This window comes from Lonchura striata, unplaced genomic scaffold (genome assembly GCF_046129695.1).
Source record: "Lonchura striata isolate bLonStr1 unplaced genomic scaffold, bLonStr1.mat Scaffold_276, whole genome shotgun sequence".
NCBI classification, from domain to species: Eukaryota; Metazoa; Chordata; class Aves; order Passeriformes; family Estrildidae; genus Lonchura; species Lonchura striata.
In genome coordinates, this window is record NW_027461158.1 from 1 (window position 1) to 20,217 (window position 20,217).

General features: G+C 59.9%; 1 protein-coding gene across 1 annotated transcript in view; it reads left to right on the plus strand.

Moving 5' to 3' along the window:
* The first annotated feature begins 29 nt into the window (after window positions 1-29).
* LOC110482235 (adhesion G protein-coupled receptor L1) overlaps window positions 30-20,217 on the plus strand; it is a 64,597-nt gene continuing 44,409 nt past the window's right edge. Inside the window, exons 1-5 of the mRNA XM_077790713.1 lie at window positions 30-90; window positions 1,350-1,517; window positions 5,456-5,669; window positions 8,131-8,240; window positions 19,058-19,072. Coding sequence (XP_077646839.1) covers window positions 30-90; window positions 1,350-1,517; window positions 5,456-5,669; window positions 8,131-8,240; window positions 19,058-19,072 — 568 coding nt within the window. The remainder of the gene's footprint in view (window positions 91-1,349; window positions 1,518-5,455; window positions 5,670-8,130; window positions 8,241-19,057; window positions 19,073-20,217) is intronic.

The following is a 20,217-nucleotide window of genomic DNA, read 5'->3' on the forward strand; positions in this document are numbered from 1 at the left end:
GAGGGGGTTGGAGGGGGGGAGGGGGGGCGATGTCGGGCGCGGAGCATTCTGGGATGGAGCTGCGCCCCCCCCCATCATTCCGGGGGGGCGGTGGGTGATGGGGGGATTCTCCCACAATGCACCGCGGCGCCGTCGCCCCTGGCAACCCGGGGCTGAGCTTCCCACAATGCACCGCGGCCGCATCGGCCCCTGCGCGGGGTGAGGGGGGGCCGGGGGTCCCGGGGGTCCCGGGGGTCCCGGGGGCGGGGACCGGGATCGATAATTGGATTTGACCCCCCCGGGGCTGCCGAGCCGCGGATTTTGGGGGGGGGGGGGTCCCATCCCGGGGGGATCTGGGGGGGGGCACGGAATGCGCGGGGTCCCCCTCATTAATTCAGCCCCTCGTTAATTGGACCCCTGTGTCATAACGCCCCATTCATTCACACCCCCCCCGTTAATTTAACCCTCCCTCATTAATTCACCCCTTCATTAATTTAACTCCCCCCCATTCGTTTACTTCCTCATTAATTACCCCCCATTAATTTAACCCCCCTAATTAATTCACCCCCTCATTTATTTCAACCCCCTCTTTAATTCCCCCTCCTCAATAATTCCCCCAGTCATTAATTCCTCCCTCACTGATTTCCCCCCATTAATTCCCCCATTCATTAATTACCCCCTCATTGATCTCCCCTCATTATTTTCCCCCCATTAATTCTCCCATTTATTCCCCCATTAATTAATTACCCCCTCATTAATTTCCCCTTCATTAATTAACCCTCCTTATTAATTCCCCCATTCAGTCCCCCATTAATTAATTACCCCCTCATTAATACCCCATCATTAATTTCTCTCTCGATAATTAACCCCCCTTATTAATTCTCCCAATCATCCCCCCAATTGATTCCCCCTCATTGCTTCCCCCATTATTAATTTTCCCCTTATTAATTAACCACCCTTATTAATTCCCCCACTAATTCCCCCATTAATACCCCCCTCATTAATCCCCCTCATTAACCCCCCTCATTAATTCCCCCCATTAATTCCCCCCCTCATTAACCCCCCTCATTAATCCCCCCCATTAACCCCCCTCATTAACGCCCCTCATTAACCCCCCTCATTAATCCCCCTCATTAATTCCCCCCCCATTAACCCCCCTCATTAACCCCCCTCATTAATCCCCCCCATTAACCCCCCCATTAATACCCCCCTCATTAATCCCCCCCATTAATTCCCCCCCCATTAATCCCCCCCATTAATTCCCCCCCCATTAACCCCCCCCATTAACCCCCCTCATTAACCCCCCTCATTAACGCCCCTCATTAATTACCCTCCCCGTTTGTCTCCGCAGCTCGGAGCCCCCCGCTGAGCCCGGGGGGTCCCCGCGCCCCTCCCCCGCCATGCCGCGCCCCTCCCCGCCCCCGGCCCGCTCCCGGTGCCGCTCCCGGTGCCGGTTCTGCTCCCGGTCCCGGTCCCGGTCCCGGCCCCGCTCCCGCTGCTGCTGCTGCTCCTGCTCGGCACCGCCCCGGGCGGCCACGGTGAGGGACCGGGAACGGGAACGGGGACGGGGACGGGGACGGGAACGGGAATGGGAACGGGAATGGGAATGGGAACGGGAACGGGAACGGTAAGAGGGACAGGAACGGGACTGGGACACGGGGACGGGAACGGGAATGGGGATGGGATGGGAACGGGAACAGGAACGGGGACGGGGGAACGGGAATGGGAATGGGGACGGGAATGGGGACAGGACCGGGAACAAGAACGGGACCGGGACATGAGGGCAGGAACGGGAATGGGGATGGGACCAGGAATTGGAATGGGGACGGGACCGGGACCGGGAATGGGACACGGGGACAGGAACGGGACTGAGTCATAGGGATGGGAACAGGAACGGGACTGGGACACGGGAACGGGAGTGGGACCAGGACTGGGACATGGGAAAGACACGGGACCAGGACACGGGACACGGGGGGGACATGGGACCGGGGCCAGGACTGGGACATTGGGGGGACACAGGACCAGGACCAGGACCAGGACCAGGGGTACAGGGGGGGACACGGGACCGGGACATGGGACACGGGACCAGGACACAGGGGGGACACGAGACCGGGGCCAGGACTGGGACCGGGACCAGGACCGGGGGTACAGGGGGGACACGGGACCGGGACACGGGACACGGGGGGACACGGGACCGGGACCAGGACTGGGACATGGGGAGGACATGGGACACGGGACACGGGACACGGGGGGAGGGGACGGGGGGGACATGGGGGAGGCGTGCGAGGGGTGGGTGACACCCCAGAGGTGTAAGGGGCGTGCAAGGGGTGTGCAAGGGGTGTGTAAGGGATGTACAACACCTCAGGTGTGTAAGGGCTGTGCAAGGGGTGTGTCAGGGCTGTACAACATCCCAGAGGTGTAAGGGGTATGTAAGGGGTGTGCAAGGGGTGTGTAAGGGTTGTACAACACCCCAGGTATGCAAGGGGTGTGTAACTAGTGTATAATGAATTGTGTAAGGGGTGTGCAGGGTGTGTGTAAGGGCTGTACAACACCTCAGGTGTGTAAGGGCTGTGCAAGGGGTGTGTCAGGGCTGTACAACACCCCAGAGGTGTAAGGGGTGTGCAAGGGGTGTGTAAGGGATGTACAACACCTCAGGTGTGTAAGGGCTGTGCAAGGGGTGTGTCAGGGCTGTACAACACCCCAGAGGTGTAAGGGGTGTGTAACGGGTGTGTCAGGGCTGTACAACACCCCAGAGGTGTAAGGGGTATGTAAGGGGTGTGCAAGGGGTGTGTAAGGGTTGTACAACACCCCAGGTATGCAAGGGGTGTGTAACTAGTGTATAATGAATTGTGTAAGGGGTGTGCAAGGGGTGTGTAAGGGCTGTACAACATCCCAGAGGTGTAAGGGCTGTGTAACGGGTGTGTAACGGGTGTGTCAGGGCTGTACAACACCCCAGGTGTGTAAGGGCTGTGTAATGGGTGTATCACTAATTGTGTAAGGGGTGTGCAAGGTGTGTGCAAGGTCTTTGCAACAGCCCGGGTGTGTAAGGGCTGTGTAACGGGTGTGTAATGGGTGTGTAAGGGCTGTACAACACCCCATGTGTGTAAGGGGTGTGTAGCGGGTGTGTAACAGGTGTGTAAGGGCTGTACAACACCCCAGGTGTGTAAGGGGTGTGCAAGGGGTGTATGAGGGTTGTACAAGACCCCAGGTGTGTAAGGGCTGTGTAACGGGTGTGTAAGGGCTGTGTAAGGGATGTACAACGTCCCAGGTGTACAAGGGGTGTGTAAGGGTTGTGTAAAGGGTATGTAGGGTCTGTGTAAGAAGTGTGTGAAGGGTGTGTAGGAAGTGCGTAAGTGTGTAAGGGCTGTACAACACCCCAGAGGTGTAAGGGGTGTGTAACGGGTGTGTAACGGGTGTGTAAGGGTTGTACAACACCTCAGAGGTGTAAGGAGTGTGTAAGGGCTGTGCAACACCCCAGAGGTGTAAGGGGTGTGTAAGGGGTGTGTAACAGGTGTGTAAGGGTTGTACAACACCCCAGAGGTGTAAGGGGTGTGTAAGGGGTGTGTAACAGGTGTGTAAGGGTTGTACAACACCCCAGAGGTGTAAGGGGTGTGCAGTGACTGTGCAAGGGGTGTGTAACAGGTGTGTAAGGGGTGTGTAAGGGCTTTGTAAGGGGTGTGTAGGGAGTGTGCAGTGGGTGTGTAAGGGCTGTGTAGGGAGTGTGCAGTGGGTATGTAGCAGGTGTGTAAGGGGTGTGTAACAAGTGCAGTCTGTGTGTAAGGAGTGTGCAGCGGGTGTGTAAAATGTGTGTAAGGGCTGTACAAGGGTTGTGTAATGAGTGTGTAGTGGGCATGTAACAAGTGTGTAACAACTGTGCAGTGGGTGTGTAATGGGTGTGTAGTGGGCGTGTAACAACTGTGCAGTGGGTGTGCAAGGTGTGTGTAAGGGCTGTGTAACGGGTGTGCAGTGAATGTGTAGTGAGTGTGTAAGGGCTGTGTAACAGGTGTGCAGTGGGTGTGTAATAGCTGTGTAATGGGTGTGCAGAAGTTGGGTTGTGTAAGGGTTGTGTAAGGGCTGTGTAACGAGTGTGTAAGAGGTGTGTCAGAGGTGTGCAAGGGCTGTGTAACAAGTGTGCAGTGGGTGTGTAACGGGTCTGCAGTGGGTGTGTAATGAGTGTGCAGTGAGTGTGTAAGGGTTGTGTAAGGGCTGTGTAATGGGTTTGCAGTGGGTGTGTAAAGGGTGTGTAATGGGTGTGCAGTGGGTGTGTAATGAGTGTGTAACAGGTGTGCAGCAGGTGTGTAACGGGTGTGCAGTGGGTGTGTAATGAGTGTGCAGTGAGTGTGTAAGGGTTGTGTAAGGGCTGTGTAATGCGTGTGCAGTGGGTGTGAAATGAGTGTGTAACGGGCGTGCAGCAGGTGTGCAGTGGGTGTGTAATGAGTGTGTAATGGGTGTGCAGCAGGTGTGCAGCGGGTGTGTAATGAGTGTGTAACGGGTGTGCAGCGGGTGTGAAATGAGTGTGTAACGGGTGTGCAGCGGGTGTGTAATGAGTGTGTAACAGGTGTGCAGCGGGTGTGTAACGGGTGTTCAGCGGGTGTGAAATGAGTGTGTAACGGGTGTGCAGCGGGTGTGTAACGGGTGTGTAGCGGGTGTGAAATGAGTGTGTAACAGGTGTACAGCGGGTGTGTAATGGGTGTTCAGTGAGTGTGAAATGAGTGTGTAACGGGTGTTCAGCGGGTGTGAAATGAGTGTGTAACGGGTGTGCAGCGGGTGTGTAACGGGTGTTCAGCGGGTGTGAAATGAGTGTGTAACGGGTGTGCAGCGGGTGTGCAGCGGGTGTGCAGTGGGTGTGTAATGAGTGTGTAACGGGTGTGCAGCGGGTGTGCAAGGCCGGCCCTGCAGCCCCACCTGGGCCTGGCTCTTGGGGTGTCCCGGAATCCGGGATTGGGAAATTCGGGATTTGGGGACCTGGAAATTCGGGATGCCCTGGGAATTGGGGATCCAGCTGTTGGGGATCGGGGGATCCAGATGTTTGGGATCCAGCTGTTTGGGATTTGGGATCCAGCTGTTGGGGATTTGGGGTCCAGCTGTTCAGGATTTGGGGTCCAGCTGTTCCAGATTTGGGGTCCAGCTGTTCGGGATTTGGGGTCCAGTTGTTCTGGATTTGGGGTCCAGCTGTTCCGGATTTGGGGTCCAGCTGTTTGGGATTTGGGATCCAGCTGTTTGGGATTTGGGATCCAGCTGTTCGGGATTTGGGGTTCCCTAATCCCATTTGGGGTTCCTGATCCCATTTTTGGTTCATTGCCCAGGGCTGATCCGGGGGGCGCTGCCCTTCGGGCTGGCACCCATGGGTGGGGAGGGATCGGGGTGCCTGAGTGTTTTGGGGTCCCTGACCCCCTTTGGGGTTCCCTGATCCCATTTGGGGTTCCCTGATCCCATTTGGGGTTCCCTGACCCCATTTGGGGTTTCCTGCCCCCAGGGCTGATCCGGGGGGCGCTGCCCTTCGGGCTGGCGCGCCGGGAGCTGGCGTGCGAGGGGTACCCGCTGGAGCTGCGCTGCCCCGGCAGCGACGTCGTCCTGGTGGCCGACGCCAACTACGGCCGCACCGACGACAAAATCTGCGACGCCGACCCCGGGCAGATGGCCAACGTGCAGTGCTACCTGCCCCAGGCCCAGCCCATCATGGCCCAGAGGTGACACGGGGACACTGGGGACACTGGGGGGATTGGGGACACTGGGGGGATTGGGGACATTGGGGGGATTGGGGACACTGGGGGGATTGGGGACATTGGGGGGATTGGGGACACTGGGGACCTTGGGGACACTGGGGACACTGGGGACACTGGGGACATTGGGGACACTGGGGACACTGGGGGGACACTGGGGACATTGGGGACATTGGGGACACTGGGGACACTGGGGACATTGGGGACATTAGGGACATGGGGACACCGGGGACACTGGGGACACTGGGGACATTGGGGACACTGGGGACATTGGGGTCATGGGGACATTGGGGACATCAGGGACCCCGGGCAGATGGTGAACATGCAGTTCCACCTACGCCAGGCCCAGCCCATCATGGCCCAGAGGTGACACGGGGACACTGGGGACACTGGGGGGATTGGGGACACTGGGGGGATTGGGGACATTGGGGGGATTGGGGACACTGGGGACACTGGGACACTGGGGACATTGGGGACACTGGGGACACTGGGGGGACACTGGGGACATTGGGGACATTGGGGACACTGGGGACACTGGGGACATTGGGGACATTAGGGACATGGGGACACCGGGGACACTGGGGACCCCGGGCAGATGGTGAACATGCAGTTCCACCTACGCCAGGCCCAGCCCATCATGGCCCAGAGGTGACACGGGGACACTGGGGACACTGGGGACATTGGGGACACTGGGGACATTGGGGACATTGGGGAGAGTGGGGACATTGGGGACATTAGGGACATGGGGACACTGGGGACACTGGGGACAGTGGGGACATTGGGGAGAGTGGGGACATTGGGGGGATTGGGGACATTGGGGACACTGGGGACACTGGGGACATTGGGGACATCGGAGACACTGGGGACATTGGGGACATTGGGGACATGGGGACACTGGGGACACTGGGGACACTGGGAACCTGGCCCTGGCCCTGCATGTGATGGCACGGACAGGACATGGGGACACAGGGGACATGGGGACATGCAGGAGACACGAGGACGTGTGGAAGGCTTGGGACATCCTGGGGACACCCTGGGGACAGCCTGGGGACACGCTGGGGACACGGGGACAGGCACACAGGCGGGTGGGTCACGGGGGAGCAGGGACATGCTGGGGCTTGGGGACACGTGGGGACACGGCCCCGTGGTGACATGGGGACACCTGGGGACAGCTGGAGGTGTGGGGGTGGCACAAGGGGGACACGGGGCCACCAAGGGTGTGGGACACGTGCGGTGGGTGGCCCCGGGTGGGTGCAGCATGGGGACAACACGGGGGTGGCACAGGTGGCACCTGAGCCTCGTGTCCCCAAGCGCCAGTGCCACCCGTGTGCCCTGCCCTGTGTCCCCACCGTCCTTGTGTCACTCCTGTCCCCTGTGACCCTGGCCCCGTGTCCTGCTGTCCCCACGGTCCTGCTGTCCCCTGTGCCTCCATGTCCCCATGTCCTCGTGTTGCTGCTGTCCCTGTGTCCCCGCTCCACATCCTCTGTGTCCCCTCGCTGTCCCCATGTCCCCGTGTCCCCTGTCTCCTGTGTCACCCTGTGTCCCCCTGTGTCCCCACTGTCTCCGTGTCCCCCCGTGTCCCCCGTGTCCCCTGTGTCCCCCTGTCCCCGTGTGACCTCTGTGTCCCCCCGTGTCCCCTGTCCCCCTGTGTCCCCACTGTCTCCGTGTCCCCCCGTGTCCCCCGTGTCCCCTGTGTCCCCCTGTCCCCGTGTGACCTCTGTGTCCCCCCGTGTCCCCAGTGTCCCCTGTGTCCCCCTGTCCCCGTGTGACCTCTTTGTCCCTCTGTGTCCCCCCGTGTCCCCACTGTCCCCAGTGTTCCCCGGTGTCCCCCCCGTGGTGTCCCATGTCCTTCAGGTCCCCTCACATCCCCCTGGATCTGTGTCCCCTCCTGTCCCATGTCCCTCGGTGTCCCTATGTCCCTGACGTGTCCCTGATGTGTCCCTGACGTGTCCCTGACGTGTCCCCACGGTGTCCCTGCCCTGTCCCTGATGTGTCCCCCATGTCCCCGTGGTGTCCCTGCCACATCCCCATGTCCCCCTGTCCCTGCCGTGTCCCCGCAGAGTCCATGACATGTCCCCGCGTGTCCCCGCGGTGTTCCTGACATGTCCCCGTGTCCTTGATGTATCCCCACGTGTCCCCGCGGTGTCCCTGATGCGTCCCCATGTGTCCCCGTGCTGTCCCTGACATGTCGCTGTGTGTCCCTGCGGTGTCCCTGCTGTGTCCCCCTGTCCCTGACGTGTCCCCGCGTGTCCCTGACGTGTCCCCGCGTGTCCCTGTGCGTCCCTGTGCTGTCCATGTCATGTCCCCCTGTCCCTGACGTGTCCCCGCGTGTCCCCGCGTGTCGCTGACGTGTCCGCGTGTCCCTGACATGTCCCCGCGTGTCCCTGACGTGTCCGCGTGTCGCTGACGTGTCCCCGCGTGTCCCCAGGTGCAATAACCGCACTCAGTGCGTTGTGGTCGCCGGCTCCGACGCCTTCCCCGACCCCTGCCCGGGCACCTACAAGTACCTGGAGGTGCAGTACGACTGCGTGCCCTACAGTGAGTGCCCCACGGATCCTGCCCCATAGATCCTGACCTATGGATCCTGACCCATAGACCCTGACCCATAGATCCTGACCCATGGATCCTGCCCCATAGATCCTGACCCATAGATCCTGACCCATGGATCCTGCCCCACGGATCCTGCCCCATAGAGCCTGACCTATGGATCCTGACCCACAGAGCCTGCCCCATAGATCCTGACCCATAGATCCCATCCTGACCCATAGATCCGGACCCATAGAGCCTGCCCCATAGATCCCATCCTGCCCCATAGATCCTGCCCGGGCACCTACAAGTACCTGGAGGTGCAGTACGACTGCGTGCCCTACAGTGAGTGCCCCACGGATCCTGCCCCATAGATCCTGACCTATGGATCCTGACCCACAGAGCCTGCCCCATAGATCCTGACCCACGGATCCTGCCCCATAGATCCTGACCCATAGATCCCATCCTGCCCCATAGATCCTGCCCAGGCACCTACAAGTACCTGGAGGTGCAGTACAACTGCGTGCCCTACAGTGAGTGCCCCATAGATCCTGACCCATAGATCCTGCCCCATAGATCCTGCCCCATAGATCCCATCCTGCCCCATAGATCCCATCCTGCCCCATAGATCCTGCCTGGGCACCTACAAGTACCTGGAGGTGCAGTACGACTGCGTGCCCTACAGTGAGTGCCCCATGGATCCTGACCCATGGATCCTGACCCATAGATCCTGACCCACAGAGCTTGCCCCATGGATCCCCCTGCCCCATAGATCCCATCCTGCCCCATAGATCCTGCCCGGGCACCTACAAATACCTGGAGGTGCAGTACAACTGCGTGCCCTACAGTGAGTGCCCCACGGATCCTGACCCATAGATCCTGCCCCATGGATCCTGCCCCATGGATCCTGCCCCATAGATCCTGACCCATGGATCCCCCTGCCCCATAGATCCTGCCCCATAGATCCTGCCCCATAGATCCTGACCCATAGATCCTGACCCATGGATCCTGACCCATAGATCCTGACCCACAGAGCCTGCCCCATAGATCCTGACCCACAGAGCTTGCCCCATGGATCTCCCTGCCCCATAGATCCCATCCTGCCCCATAGATCCTGCCCGGGCACCTACAAATACCTGGAGGTGCAGTACGACTGCGTGCCCTACAGTGAGTGCCCCACGGATCCTGCCCCACGGATCCTGACCCATAGATCCCCCTGCCCCATAGATCCTGACCCACGGATCCCCTGACCCATGGATCCTGCCCCACGGATCCAGCCCCATAGATCCTGCCCCACAGCTCTGCCCCACGGCTCTGCCCCACAGCACCCCCAGTCATGGCACCTACAAGAACCTGGGGGTGACATCAGTCCCCCACAGGGATTGCTGCCCCACGGCTCTGCCCCACAGCTCAGACCTATGGCTCTGCCCCACAGCTCAGACCTATGGCTCTGCCCCACGGCTCTGCCCCACAGCTCTGCCCCACGGCTCAGCCCCACGGGTCTGCCCTATGGCTCTGCCCCACGGCTCAGCCCCACGGCTCTGCCCCACGGCCCTGCCCCACGGCTCAGCCCCACAGCTCTGCCCCACAGCTCAGACCTATGGCTCTGCCCCACGGCTCAGACCCACAGCTCTGCCCCACAGCTCTGCCCCACGGCTCAGCCCCACAGCTCTGCCCCACAGCTCTGCCCCACGGCTCAGCCCCACGGGTCTGCCCTATGGCTCTGCCCCACGGCTCTGCCCCACAGCTCTGCCCCACAGCTCTGCCCCCCTGTGCCCCCAGCCCCACAGCTCAGCCCCAGGGCTCTGCCCTATGGCTCTGCCCCACAGCTCTGCCCCACAGCTCTGCCTTATGGCTCAGCCCCACAGCTCTGCCCCACGGCTCTGCCCCACAGCTCTGCCCCACGGCTCTGCCCCACGGCTCTGCCCCACAGCTCTGCCCCACAGCTCTGCCCCACGGCTCTGCCCCACAGCTCTGCCCCACAGCTCTGCCCCACAGCTCTGCCCCACGGCTCTGCCCCACAGCTCAGCCCTATGGCTCTGCCCCACAGCTCTGCCTTATGGCTCAGCCCCACAGCTCTGCCCCACGGCTCTGCCCCACGGCTCTGACAGTGCCCCCCAACCCCACAGCTCTGCCCCCCAGTGCCCCCAGCCCCACAGCTCTGCCCCAGGGCTCTGCCCCCCAGTGCCCCCAGCCCCCCAGCCCCCCAGCACCCCGAGGTGCACCTGGGAGCCCCCGCCCCGCAGCGCCCGAGGGACCCCACGGGGACCCCGCGGTGCCCCCACGTCCCGGCCCATCGCGCCCGAGGGACCCGCAGCCCCCCAGGGCACCTTTGGGTGGGGTGGGGTGGGATTGGGGGGGGTCTCAGGGAGGTGCGGGGGGGGTCGTGCCCCCCCGGGGTCCCCCCGGGTCGCGTTTGTCCCCCCGTCCGTCCGTCCGTCCGTCCGTCCCGGCGCCGTGAGCCCCGGGCTGCCCCGGGGGTCCCGGGGGGGTTGGGGTGACCCCGTCTCTCCCCAGGCGCCGTCGCGGGACCCCCGGAACCCCCCGGCCCCTCCCCCAGCTTTGCTTTGCAGCCGCCGGCGGAGCCGCCCGAGGGAACGGCCGGGCACGGCACCGGCACCGGGACACGGCACGGGAACACGGCAGGGACACGGCACAGACACGGCAGGGACACGGCACAGACACGGCAGGGACATGGCAAAAACACGGACACAAACAGGGAAGGACATGGCAGGAACACAGCAGGGACATGGCAAAAACACGGCACAAACAGGGAAGGAACACGGCACAAACACGGCAGGGACACGGCACAAACATGGCAGGGACATGGCAAAAACACGGACACAAACAGGGAAGGACATGGCAGGAACACAGCAGGGACATGGCAAAAACACGGCACAAACAGGGAAGGAACACGGCACAAACACGGCAGGGACACGGCAAAAACACGGCACAAACAGGGAAGGAACACGGCAGGAACACAGCAGGGACACGGCAAAAACATGGACAAAACCAGGGCAGGAACACGGCAGGAACACGGCAGGAACACAGCAGGGACATGGCACAAACACGGCAGGGACACAGCAAAAACACAGACACAAACAGGGCAGGAACACGGCAGGAACACAGCAAAAACATGGCAGGGACACGGCAAAAACACGGCAGGGACACGGCACAAACACGGCAGGGACATGGCAAAAACATGGACACAAACAGGGCAAAAACACGGCACAAACACGGCAGGGACATGGCAAAAACACGGACACAAACAGGGCAGGAACACGGCAAAAACATGTCAGGGACACGGCAGGGACATGGCACAAACATGGACAAAACAGGGCAGGAACACACAAAAACACACCAAAACCATGGCAAAACCACAGCAGGAACATGGCAAAAACACCTAAACCACAGCAAAACCACGGCAAGGACATAGCACAAACATGGACAAAAACAGGGCAGGAACACGGCAAAAACATGGACAAAAATACGGGAAAAACGCAGCAGGACCAGGGCAAAAACACACCAAAACAGCAGCAAAAACATGGCAGGAACATGGCAAGAACATGGATAAAAACATGCAAAAAACCACGGCAGGAACACACCAAAAATACACAAAATACATGGCGAAAACAGGGCAGGAACACGGCAAAAACATGGACAAAAACACTGCAGGAACATGGCAAAACCACACCAAAAACAGGGGAAAAACACGGCAGGAACATGGCAGGAACACAGCAAAAACATGGACAAAAACATGCAAAAACAAGGCAAAACCAGGGCAGGAACAGGGCAGGAACACAGGAAAAACACGGACAAAAACATGCAAAGACACACCAAAAACATGGCAGAAACACGTTAAAAACCATGGCAAAAACAGGGCAGGAACACGGCAGGGACACGGCAAAATCATGCAAAAAACATGGCAGAAACATGCAAAAAACACGGCAGGAATGCACAAAAACCACGGCAAGAACACGGCAAAACCATGCCTAAAACACACAAAAAACACACCAAAACCATGTCCAAAACCACACAAGTAACACACCAAAATCATGCCTAAAACACACAAAAAACACACCAAAACCATGTCCAAAAACACACGAATAACACACCAAAGTCATGCCTAAAACACACAAAAAACACAGCAAAACCATGCCTAAAACACCTGGACAGGGAACACACCTGGACATGGAACACCTGGACATGGAACACACCTGGACAGGAAACACCTGGCGGGGGTGAAACACACCTGGACACGCTGAGGGTGAGCCAAGGACACGACCCACACCTGGAGCTCACGTGTGCACGTCGAACACACAACGAACACGTGAGAGAGCTCTGAGCACACCTGAGACACCGGGGCCACGGAACCACACGCTAATGACAGAGTAAACACACGCTAATGACACATTAAACACACACTAATGACACATAAACACACGATAAAGACACATTAAACACACACTAATGACACATTAAACACACACAAATGACACATTAAACACACGCTAATGACACATGAACACACGCTAATGACACATGAACACACGCTAATGACAGAGTAAACACACGCTAATTACTGATTGATTAGACACACGTTAATTACACATTAAACACACGCTAATGACACATAAACACATGCTAAAGACACATTAAACACACGCTAATGACAGATCAAACACACGCTAATTACTGACTAAACACACGCTAATTACAGATTAAACACACGCTAATGACAGAGTAAACACATGCTAATTACTGATTGATTAAACACACGCTAATGACAGACTAAACATGCGCTAATGACACATAAACACATGCTAAAGACACATTAAACACACGCTAATGACAGAGTAAACACATGCTAATTACTGATTGATTAAACCCACGCTAATGACAGAGTAAACACACGCTAATGACAGATCAAACACACGCTAATTACTGACTAAACACACGCTAATTACAGATTAAACACACGATAATTACTGATTGATTAGACACATGCTAATTACACATTGAGCACGCATCAAACACACTCAACTCACACTCAGCTCACACTCAGCTCACACTCATTGCACACTCACCGCACACTCAGGGCACACTCAGCTCACACTCAGCTCACACTCAGCTCACACTCAGCTCACACTCAGCGCACACTCAGCGCACACTCAGCACACACTCAGCTCACACTCAGCGCACACTCAGCTCACACTCAGCGCACACTCAGCGCACACTCAGCGCACACTCAGCTCACACTCAGCTCACACTCAGGGCACACTCAGTGCACACTCAGCGCACACTCAGCGCACACTCAGCTCACACTCAGGGCACACTCAGCTCACACTCAGCGCACACTCAGGGCACACTCAGGGCACACTCAGCTCACACTCAGCTCACACTCAGCGCACACTCAGCTCACACTCAGCTCACACTTAGCTCACACTCAGATCACACTCAGGGCACACTCAGCTCACACTCAGCTCACACTCAGCTGACACTCAGGGCACACTCAGCTCACACTCAGCTCACACTCAGCGCACACTCAGCTCACACTCAGCTCACACTCAGGGCACACTCAGCTCACACTCAGCTCACACTCAGCTCACACTCAGCTGACACTCAGGGCACACTCAGCTCACACTCAGCTCACACTCAGCGCACACTCAGCTCACACTCAGCTCGCACTCAGGGCACACTCAGCTCACACTCAACTCACACTCAGCGCACACTCAGGGCACACTCAGCTCACACTCAGGGCACACTCAGCGCACACTCAGCTCACACTCAGCTCACACTTAGCTCACACTCAGATCACACTCAGGGCACACTCAGCTCACACTCAGCTCACACTCAGCTCACACTCAGCTGACACTCAGGGCACACTCAGCTCACACTCAGCTCACACTCAGCGCACACTCAGCTCACACTCAGCTCACACTCAGGGCACACTCAGCTCACACTCAGCTCACACTCAGCTCACACTCAGCTGACACTCAGGGCACACTCAGCTCACACTCAGCTCACACTCAGCGCACACTCAGCTCACACTCAGCTCGCACTCAGGGCACACTCAGCTCACACTCAACTCACACTCAGCGCACACTCAGGGCACACTCAGCTCACACTCAGGGCACACTCAGCTCACACTCAGCTCACACTCAGCTCACACTCAGCTGACACTCAGGGCACACTCAGCTCACACTCAGCTCACACTCAGCTCACACTCAGCTCACTCTCAGGGCACACTCAGCTCACACTAAGCGCACACTCAGCTCACACTCAGCGCACACTCAGCGCACACTCAGCGCACACTCAGCGCACACTCAGAGCACACTCAGTGCACACTCAGCTCACACTCAGCGCACACTCAGCTCACACTCAGCTCACACTCAGCTCACACTCAGCTCACACTCAGCGCACACTCAGGGCACACTCAGCTCACACTCAGCGCACACTCAGCGCACACTCAGCTCACACTCAGCTCACACTCAGCGCACACTCAGCTCACACTCAGCTCACACTGAGCTCACACTCAGGGCACACTCAGCGCACACTCAGCTCACACTCAGCTCACACTGAGCTCACACTCAGGGCACACTCAGCGCACACTCAGCTCACACTCAGCTCACACTCAGGGCACACTCAGCTCACACTCAGCGCACACTCAGCTCACACTCAGCTCACACTCAGCGCACACTCAGCTCACACTCAGCGCACACTCAGCTCACACTCAGCTCACACTCAGCGCACACTCAGCTCACACTCAGCTCACACTGAGCTCACACTCAGGGCACACTCAGCGCACACTCAGCTCACACTCAGCTCACACTCAGCGCACACTCAGCGCACACTCAGGGCACACTCAGCTCACACTCAGGGCACACTCAGCGCACACTCAGGGCACACTCAGCTCACACTCAGCTCACACTCAGCGCACACTCAGGGCACACTCAGCGCACACTCAGGGCACACTCAGCTCACACTCAGCTCACACTCAGCGCACACTCAGGGCACACTCAGCGCACACTCAGCTCACACTCAGCGCACACTCAGGGCACACTCAGCTCACACTCAGCGCACACTCAGCTCACACTCAGGGCACTCTCAGCTCATACTCAGGGCACACTCAGCGCACACTCAGCGCACACTCAGCGCACACTCAGGGCACACTCAGCTCACACTCAGCTCACACTCAGGGCACACTCAGCGCACACTCAGCTCACACTCAGCGCACACTCAGCTCACACTCATCTCACACTCAGCTCACACTCAGCTCACACTCAGCTCACACTCAGCGCACACTCAGCTCACACTCATCTCACACTCAGCTCACACTCAGCTCACACTCAGCGCACACTCAGCTCACACTCAGCTCACACTGAGCTCACACTCAGGGCACACTCAGCGCACACTCAGCTCACACTCAGCTCACACTCAGCGCACACTCAGCTCACACTCAGCTCACACTCAGCTCACACTCAGCGCACACTCAGCTCACACTCAGCTCACACTGAGCTCACACTCAGGGCACACTCAGCGCACACTCAGCTCACACTCAGCTCACACTCAGCGCACACTCAGCTCACACTCAGCTCACACTGAGCTCACACTCAGGGCACACTCAGCGCACACTCAGCTCACACTCAGCTCACACTCAGCGCACACTCAGCTCACACTCAGCTCACACTCAGCTCACACTCAGCGCACACTCAGCTCACACTCAGCTCACACTCAGCGCACACTCAGCTCACACTCAGCTCACACTGAGCTCACACTCAGGGCACACTCAGCGCACACTCAGCTCACACTCAGCTCACACTCAGCGCACACTCAGCTCACACTCAGCTCACACTGAGCTCACACTCAGGGCACACTCAGCGCACACTCAGCTCACACTCAGCTCACACTCAGCGCACACTCAGCTCACACTCAGCTCACTCTCAGCTCACTCTCAGCTCACTCTCAGCTCACACTCAGCGCACACTCAGCGCACACTCAGCTCACATTGAGCTCACACTCAGCTCACACTGAGCTCACACTCAGGGCTCACTCAGCGCACACTCAGCTCACTCTCAGCTCACACTCAGCTCACACTCAGCTCACACTCAGCTCACACTCAGCGCACACTCAGCTCCCGCCGGTGCCGTTTCGGGGTCGCTGTTGGGTCGCCGCGGGTGGGGGCGGGGCGGGGGGAGGGGCGGGGCCGCCTCGTTCCTTTGCAGGTTCCGCCGCCGCCGCGGGGGGCGGGGCCGCCCCTCCCCCGCCCCTCCCCCGCCGCCCCTCCCCCGCCCCTCCCCCCCCGCCGTTTCTCTCTCTCCCTCCAGGCCTGGGGGAGGGGCGGGCTCAGGAGTGCGGGGGAGGGGAGCCCTGAGCCCCTCCGTCCGTCCGTCCGTCCGTCCCTGGGTCCGTGTGTCCGTCTGTTCCTGTGTCCGTCTGTCCCTGTGTCCGTCTGTCCCTGTGTCCGTGTGTCCGTCTGTCCCTGTGTCCATCTGTCCCTGTGTCCGTCTCTTCCTGTGTCCGTCTCTCCCTGTGTCCGTCTGTCCCTCTGTCCATCTGTCCCTGTGTCCATCTGTCCCTGTGTCCATCTGTCCCGGTGTCCGTCTCTCCCTGTGTCCCTCTGTCCCTGTGTCCGTCTGTCCCTGTGTCCGTGTGTCCCTCTGTCCGTCTGTCCATCCATCATCCCCATCCAGGCCGTTCCCCCCGCCCCTTCCCGTGTCCATCCGTCTGTCCATCCGTCCCCCCGTCCCTCTGTCCGTCCACTCCTCCGTCCGTCAGTCCCTCCTGCTGCGTGTCTGTCCTTTCCGTCCCCTCCCTCTGTCCATCTGTCCATCCCGTGTCCATCCCGTGTCCATCCCGTGTCCATCCCGCGTCCGTGTGTCCATCCCGTGTCTGTGTACCCATGTGTCCGTCCCTCTGTCCGTGCGTCCGTGTGTCTATCCCGTGTCTGTGTACCCATGTGTCCGTCCCTCTGTCCGTGTGTCCGCGTGTCCATCCCGTGTCTGTGTACCCATGTGTCCATCCCTCTGTCCGTGTGTCCGTCCCTCTGTCCGTGTGTCCGTGTGTCCATCCCGTGTCTGTGTACCCATGTGTCTGTCCCTCTGTCCGTGTGTCCGTCCCTCTGTCCGTGTGTCCGTGTGTCCATCCTGTGTCTCTGTCTCCATCCCTGTGTCCATCCCATGTCCATGTGTCCATGTGTCCCTTTGTCCGTGTGTCCGTGTGTCCCTCTGTGTGTCCATGTGTCCATCCCGTGTCCGTGTGTCCGTTTGTCCATGTGTCCATCCCGTGTCCGTGTGTCCATCCTGTGTCCCTGTGTCCATGTGTCCCCATGTCCATGTGTCCGTCCCATGTCCATGTGTCCCTCTGTCCATGTGTTCGTCCTGTGTCCGTGTGTCCGTGTCCATGTGTCCATGTGTCCATCCCATTTCCGTGTGTCCATCCCGTGTCTGTGTGTCCGTCCCGTGTCCCTGTGTCCATGTGTCCGTTCCATGTCTGTGTGTCCGTGTGTCCCCGTGTCCGTGTGCCCGTGTGTCCGTCCCGTGTCCGTGTGTCCGTCCCATGTCCGTGTGTCCGTCCCGTGTCCGTGTGTCCGTCCCGTGTCCATGTGTCCATCCTGTGTCCATGTGTCCGTCCCATGTCTGTGTGTCCATCCCATGTCCGTGTGTCCGTGTGTCCATGTGTCCATGTGTCAATGTGTCTGTGTGTCCGTGTCCGTGTGTCCGTGTGTCTGTCCCGTGTCCGTGTGTCTGTCCCGTGTCTGTGTGTCCATGTGTCTGTCCCATGTCCGTGTGTCCCCGTGTCCCTGTGTCCATGTGTCTGTCCCATGTCCGTGTGTCCGTCCCGTGTCTGTATGTCCGTGTGTCCGTGTGTCCCTGTGTCCCCGTGTCCGTGTCCCCGTGTCCCTGTGTCCATGTGTCCCCATGTCCGTGTGTCCATCCCGTGTCCGTGTGTCCCTGTGTCCGTGTGTCCGTGTGTCCCCGTGTCCCTGTGTCCATGTGTCCCCATGTCAGTGTGTCTGTCCCGTGTCCGTGTGTCCGTGTCTGTGTGTCCATCCCGTGTCCATGTGTCCCTCTGTCTATGTGTCCGTCCCGTGTCCCTGTGTCCGTGTCCGTGTGTCCGTGTGTCCGTGTGTCCATGTGTCCCTCTGTCCCATGTCCGTGTGTCCATCCCATATCCGTGTGTCCGTCCCGTGTCCGTGTGTCCGTGTCCCCATGTCCGTGTGTCCCCGTGTCCGTGTGTCCGTGTGTCCGTCCCGTGTCCGTGTGTCCCTGTTTCCCTGTGTCCGTGTGCCCGTGTGTCCGTGTGTTCGTGTCCGTCCCGTGTCCGTGTGTCCGTCCCATGTCCCCGTGTCTGTCCCGTGTCCGTGTGTCCCTGTGTCCCCGTGTCCGTGTGTCCGTGTCCCCGTGTCCGTGTCCGTGTGTCCGTGTCCGTGTGTCCGTGTGTCCCCGTGTCCGTGTGTCCGTGTGTCCCCGTGTCCGTGTGTCCCCGTGTCCATCCTGTGTCCGTGTGTCCGTGTGTCCATCCCGTGTCCGTGTGTCCATGTGTCCCTCTGTCCGTGTGTCCGTCCCGTGTCCGTGTCCGTGTGTCCGTGCGGCCGCCCCCGCAGGGTCGGGGCTCCCGGGGGGTTTGGGGTCCCCCCGGGCCGGGGGGGCCGGAGCCGTTTAATCTCTTTTCTCTTTGTCTCCTCTCTCGCCCCTCCCCCTCCCTCCCCTCCCCCCCTCCCCCGCCCGTGTGACCCCGCCCCCCGCCCCTCCCCCCGCCCCTCCCCCCGCCCCTCCCCCCGCCCCTCCCCCACTCTCTCCCGCCTTTTCTTCCGGTGCTAAAAATAGAAGTGGAACAAAAAGGTAACACGGACCCCCCCGCTCCGGCCCCCCGACCCCAAAACCCTCCCGACCCCCAAAACCCCCAAACACCCCAAAACCTCAAAAGCCTCCGAGACCCCCGACCCCAAAACCCTCCTGACCCCCCAAAACCCCTCAAAAACCCCAAAACCCTCCCGACCCCCCCGACCCCCCGACCCCAAAACCCTCCCGACCCCCAAAACCCCCCAGACACCCTAAAACCCTCCCGACCCCCAAAACCCCCCAGACACCCCAAAACCCTCCCGACCCCCCAAAACCCCCCAAAACCCCCAAAACCCCCAAACACCCCAAAACCCTCCCGACCCCCCCGACCCCCCGACCCCAAAACCCTCCCGACCCCCCAAAACCCCCCCAAAAACCCCCCAAAAATCCCAAAACCCTCCCGACCCCCAAAACCCCCCAAACACCCCAAAATCCCCCAAAACCCTCCCGACCCCCCCGACCCCAAACCCCTCCCGACCCCCCAAAACCCCCCAAAAACCCCAAAACCCCAAAACCCTCCCAACCCCCCCGACCCCCCGACCCCAAATCCCTCCCGACACCCCAAAACCCTTCCCACCCCCCAAAACCCCCCAACCCTCCCCAAACACCCCAAACCCCCCCCGACCCCCCCACCCCTGAACCCCCCGACCCCCTCAGACTCCCCACCCCCCCCACCCCCACGTTCCCGCACCCCAAAATCCCCCCAAATCCCGACCCCCCCCCCGCCAAACCCCGCACCCCAAAATCCTCCGGAGTGACCCCAGACCCGGACCCCTCCCCCTCCGACCCTGCACCCCAAATCCTGCCCCTCCCCCCTTTCCCCTCCCCCCAGCCCCCCCTCGTTTCCCCTCCCCCCTTAATTAGCTCTCATTAAATTTGGGGGACCCCCCGACCCCCCCGTGTCCCCTCGGGGGTCCCCAGGACCCCCCCACGGTGCCCTGAGCCCCCCCCAGGACCCCCCAAACCCCCCCGGGGCTCCCCTCGAGGGACCCTGGGGACCCCCAAACCTTTGGGGACCCCCCCGAGGTGTCCCCACCCCCCCCGGGGACCCCCAGAGTTTGGGGGGGGAGGGGCAGCCCTGGGACCCCCCCCCGGTCCCTCCGACCTCCCCCAAATCAAGGAGACCCCCAAAATTTATCCTCCAA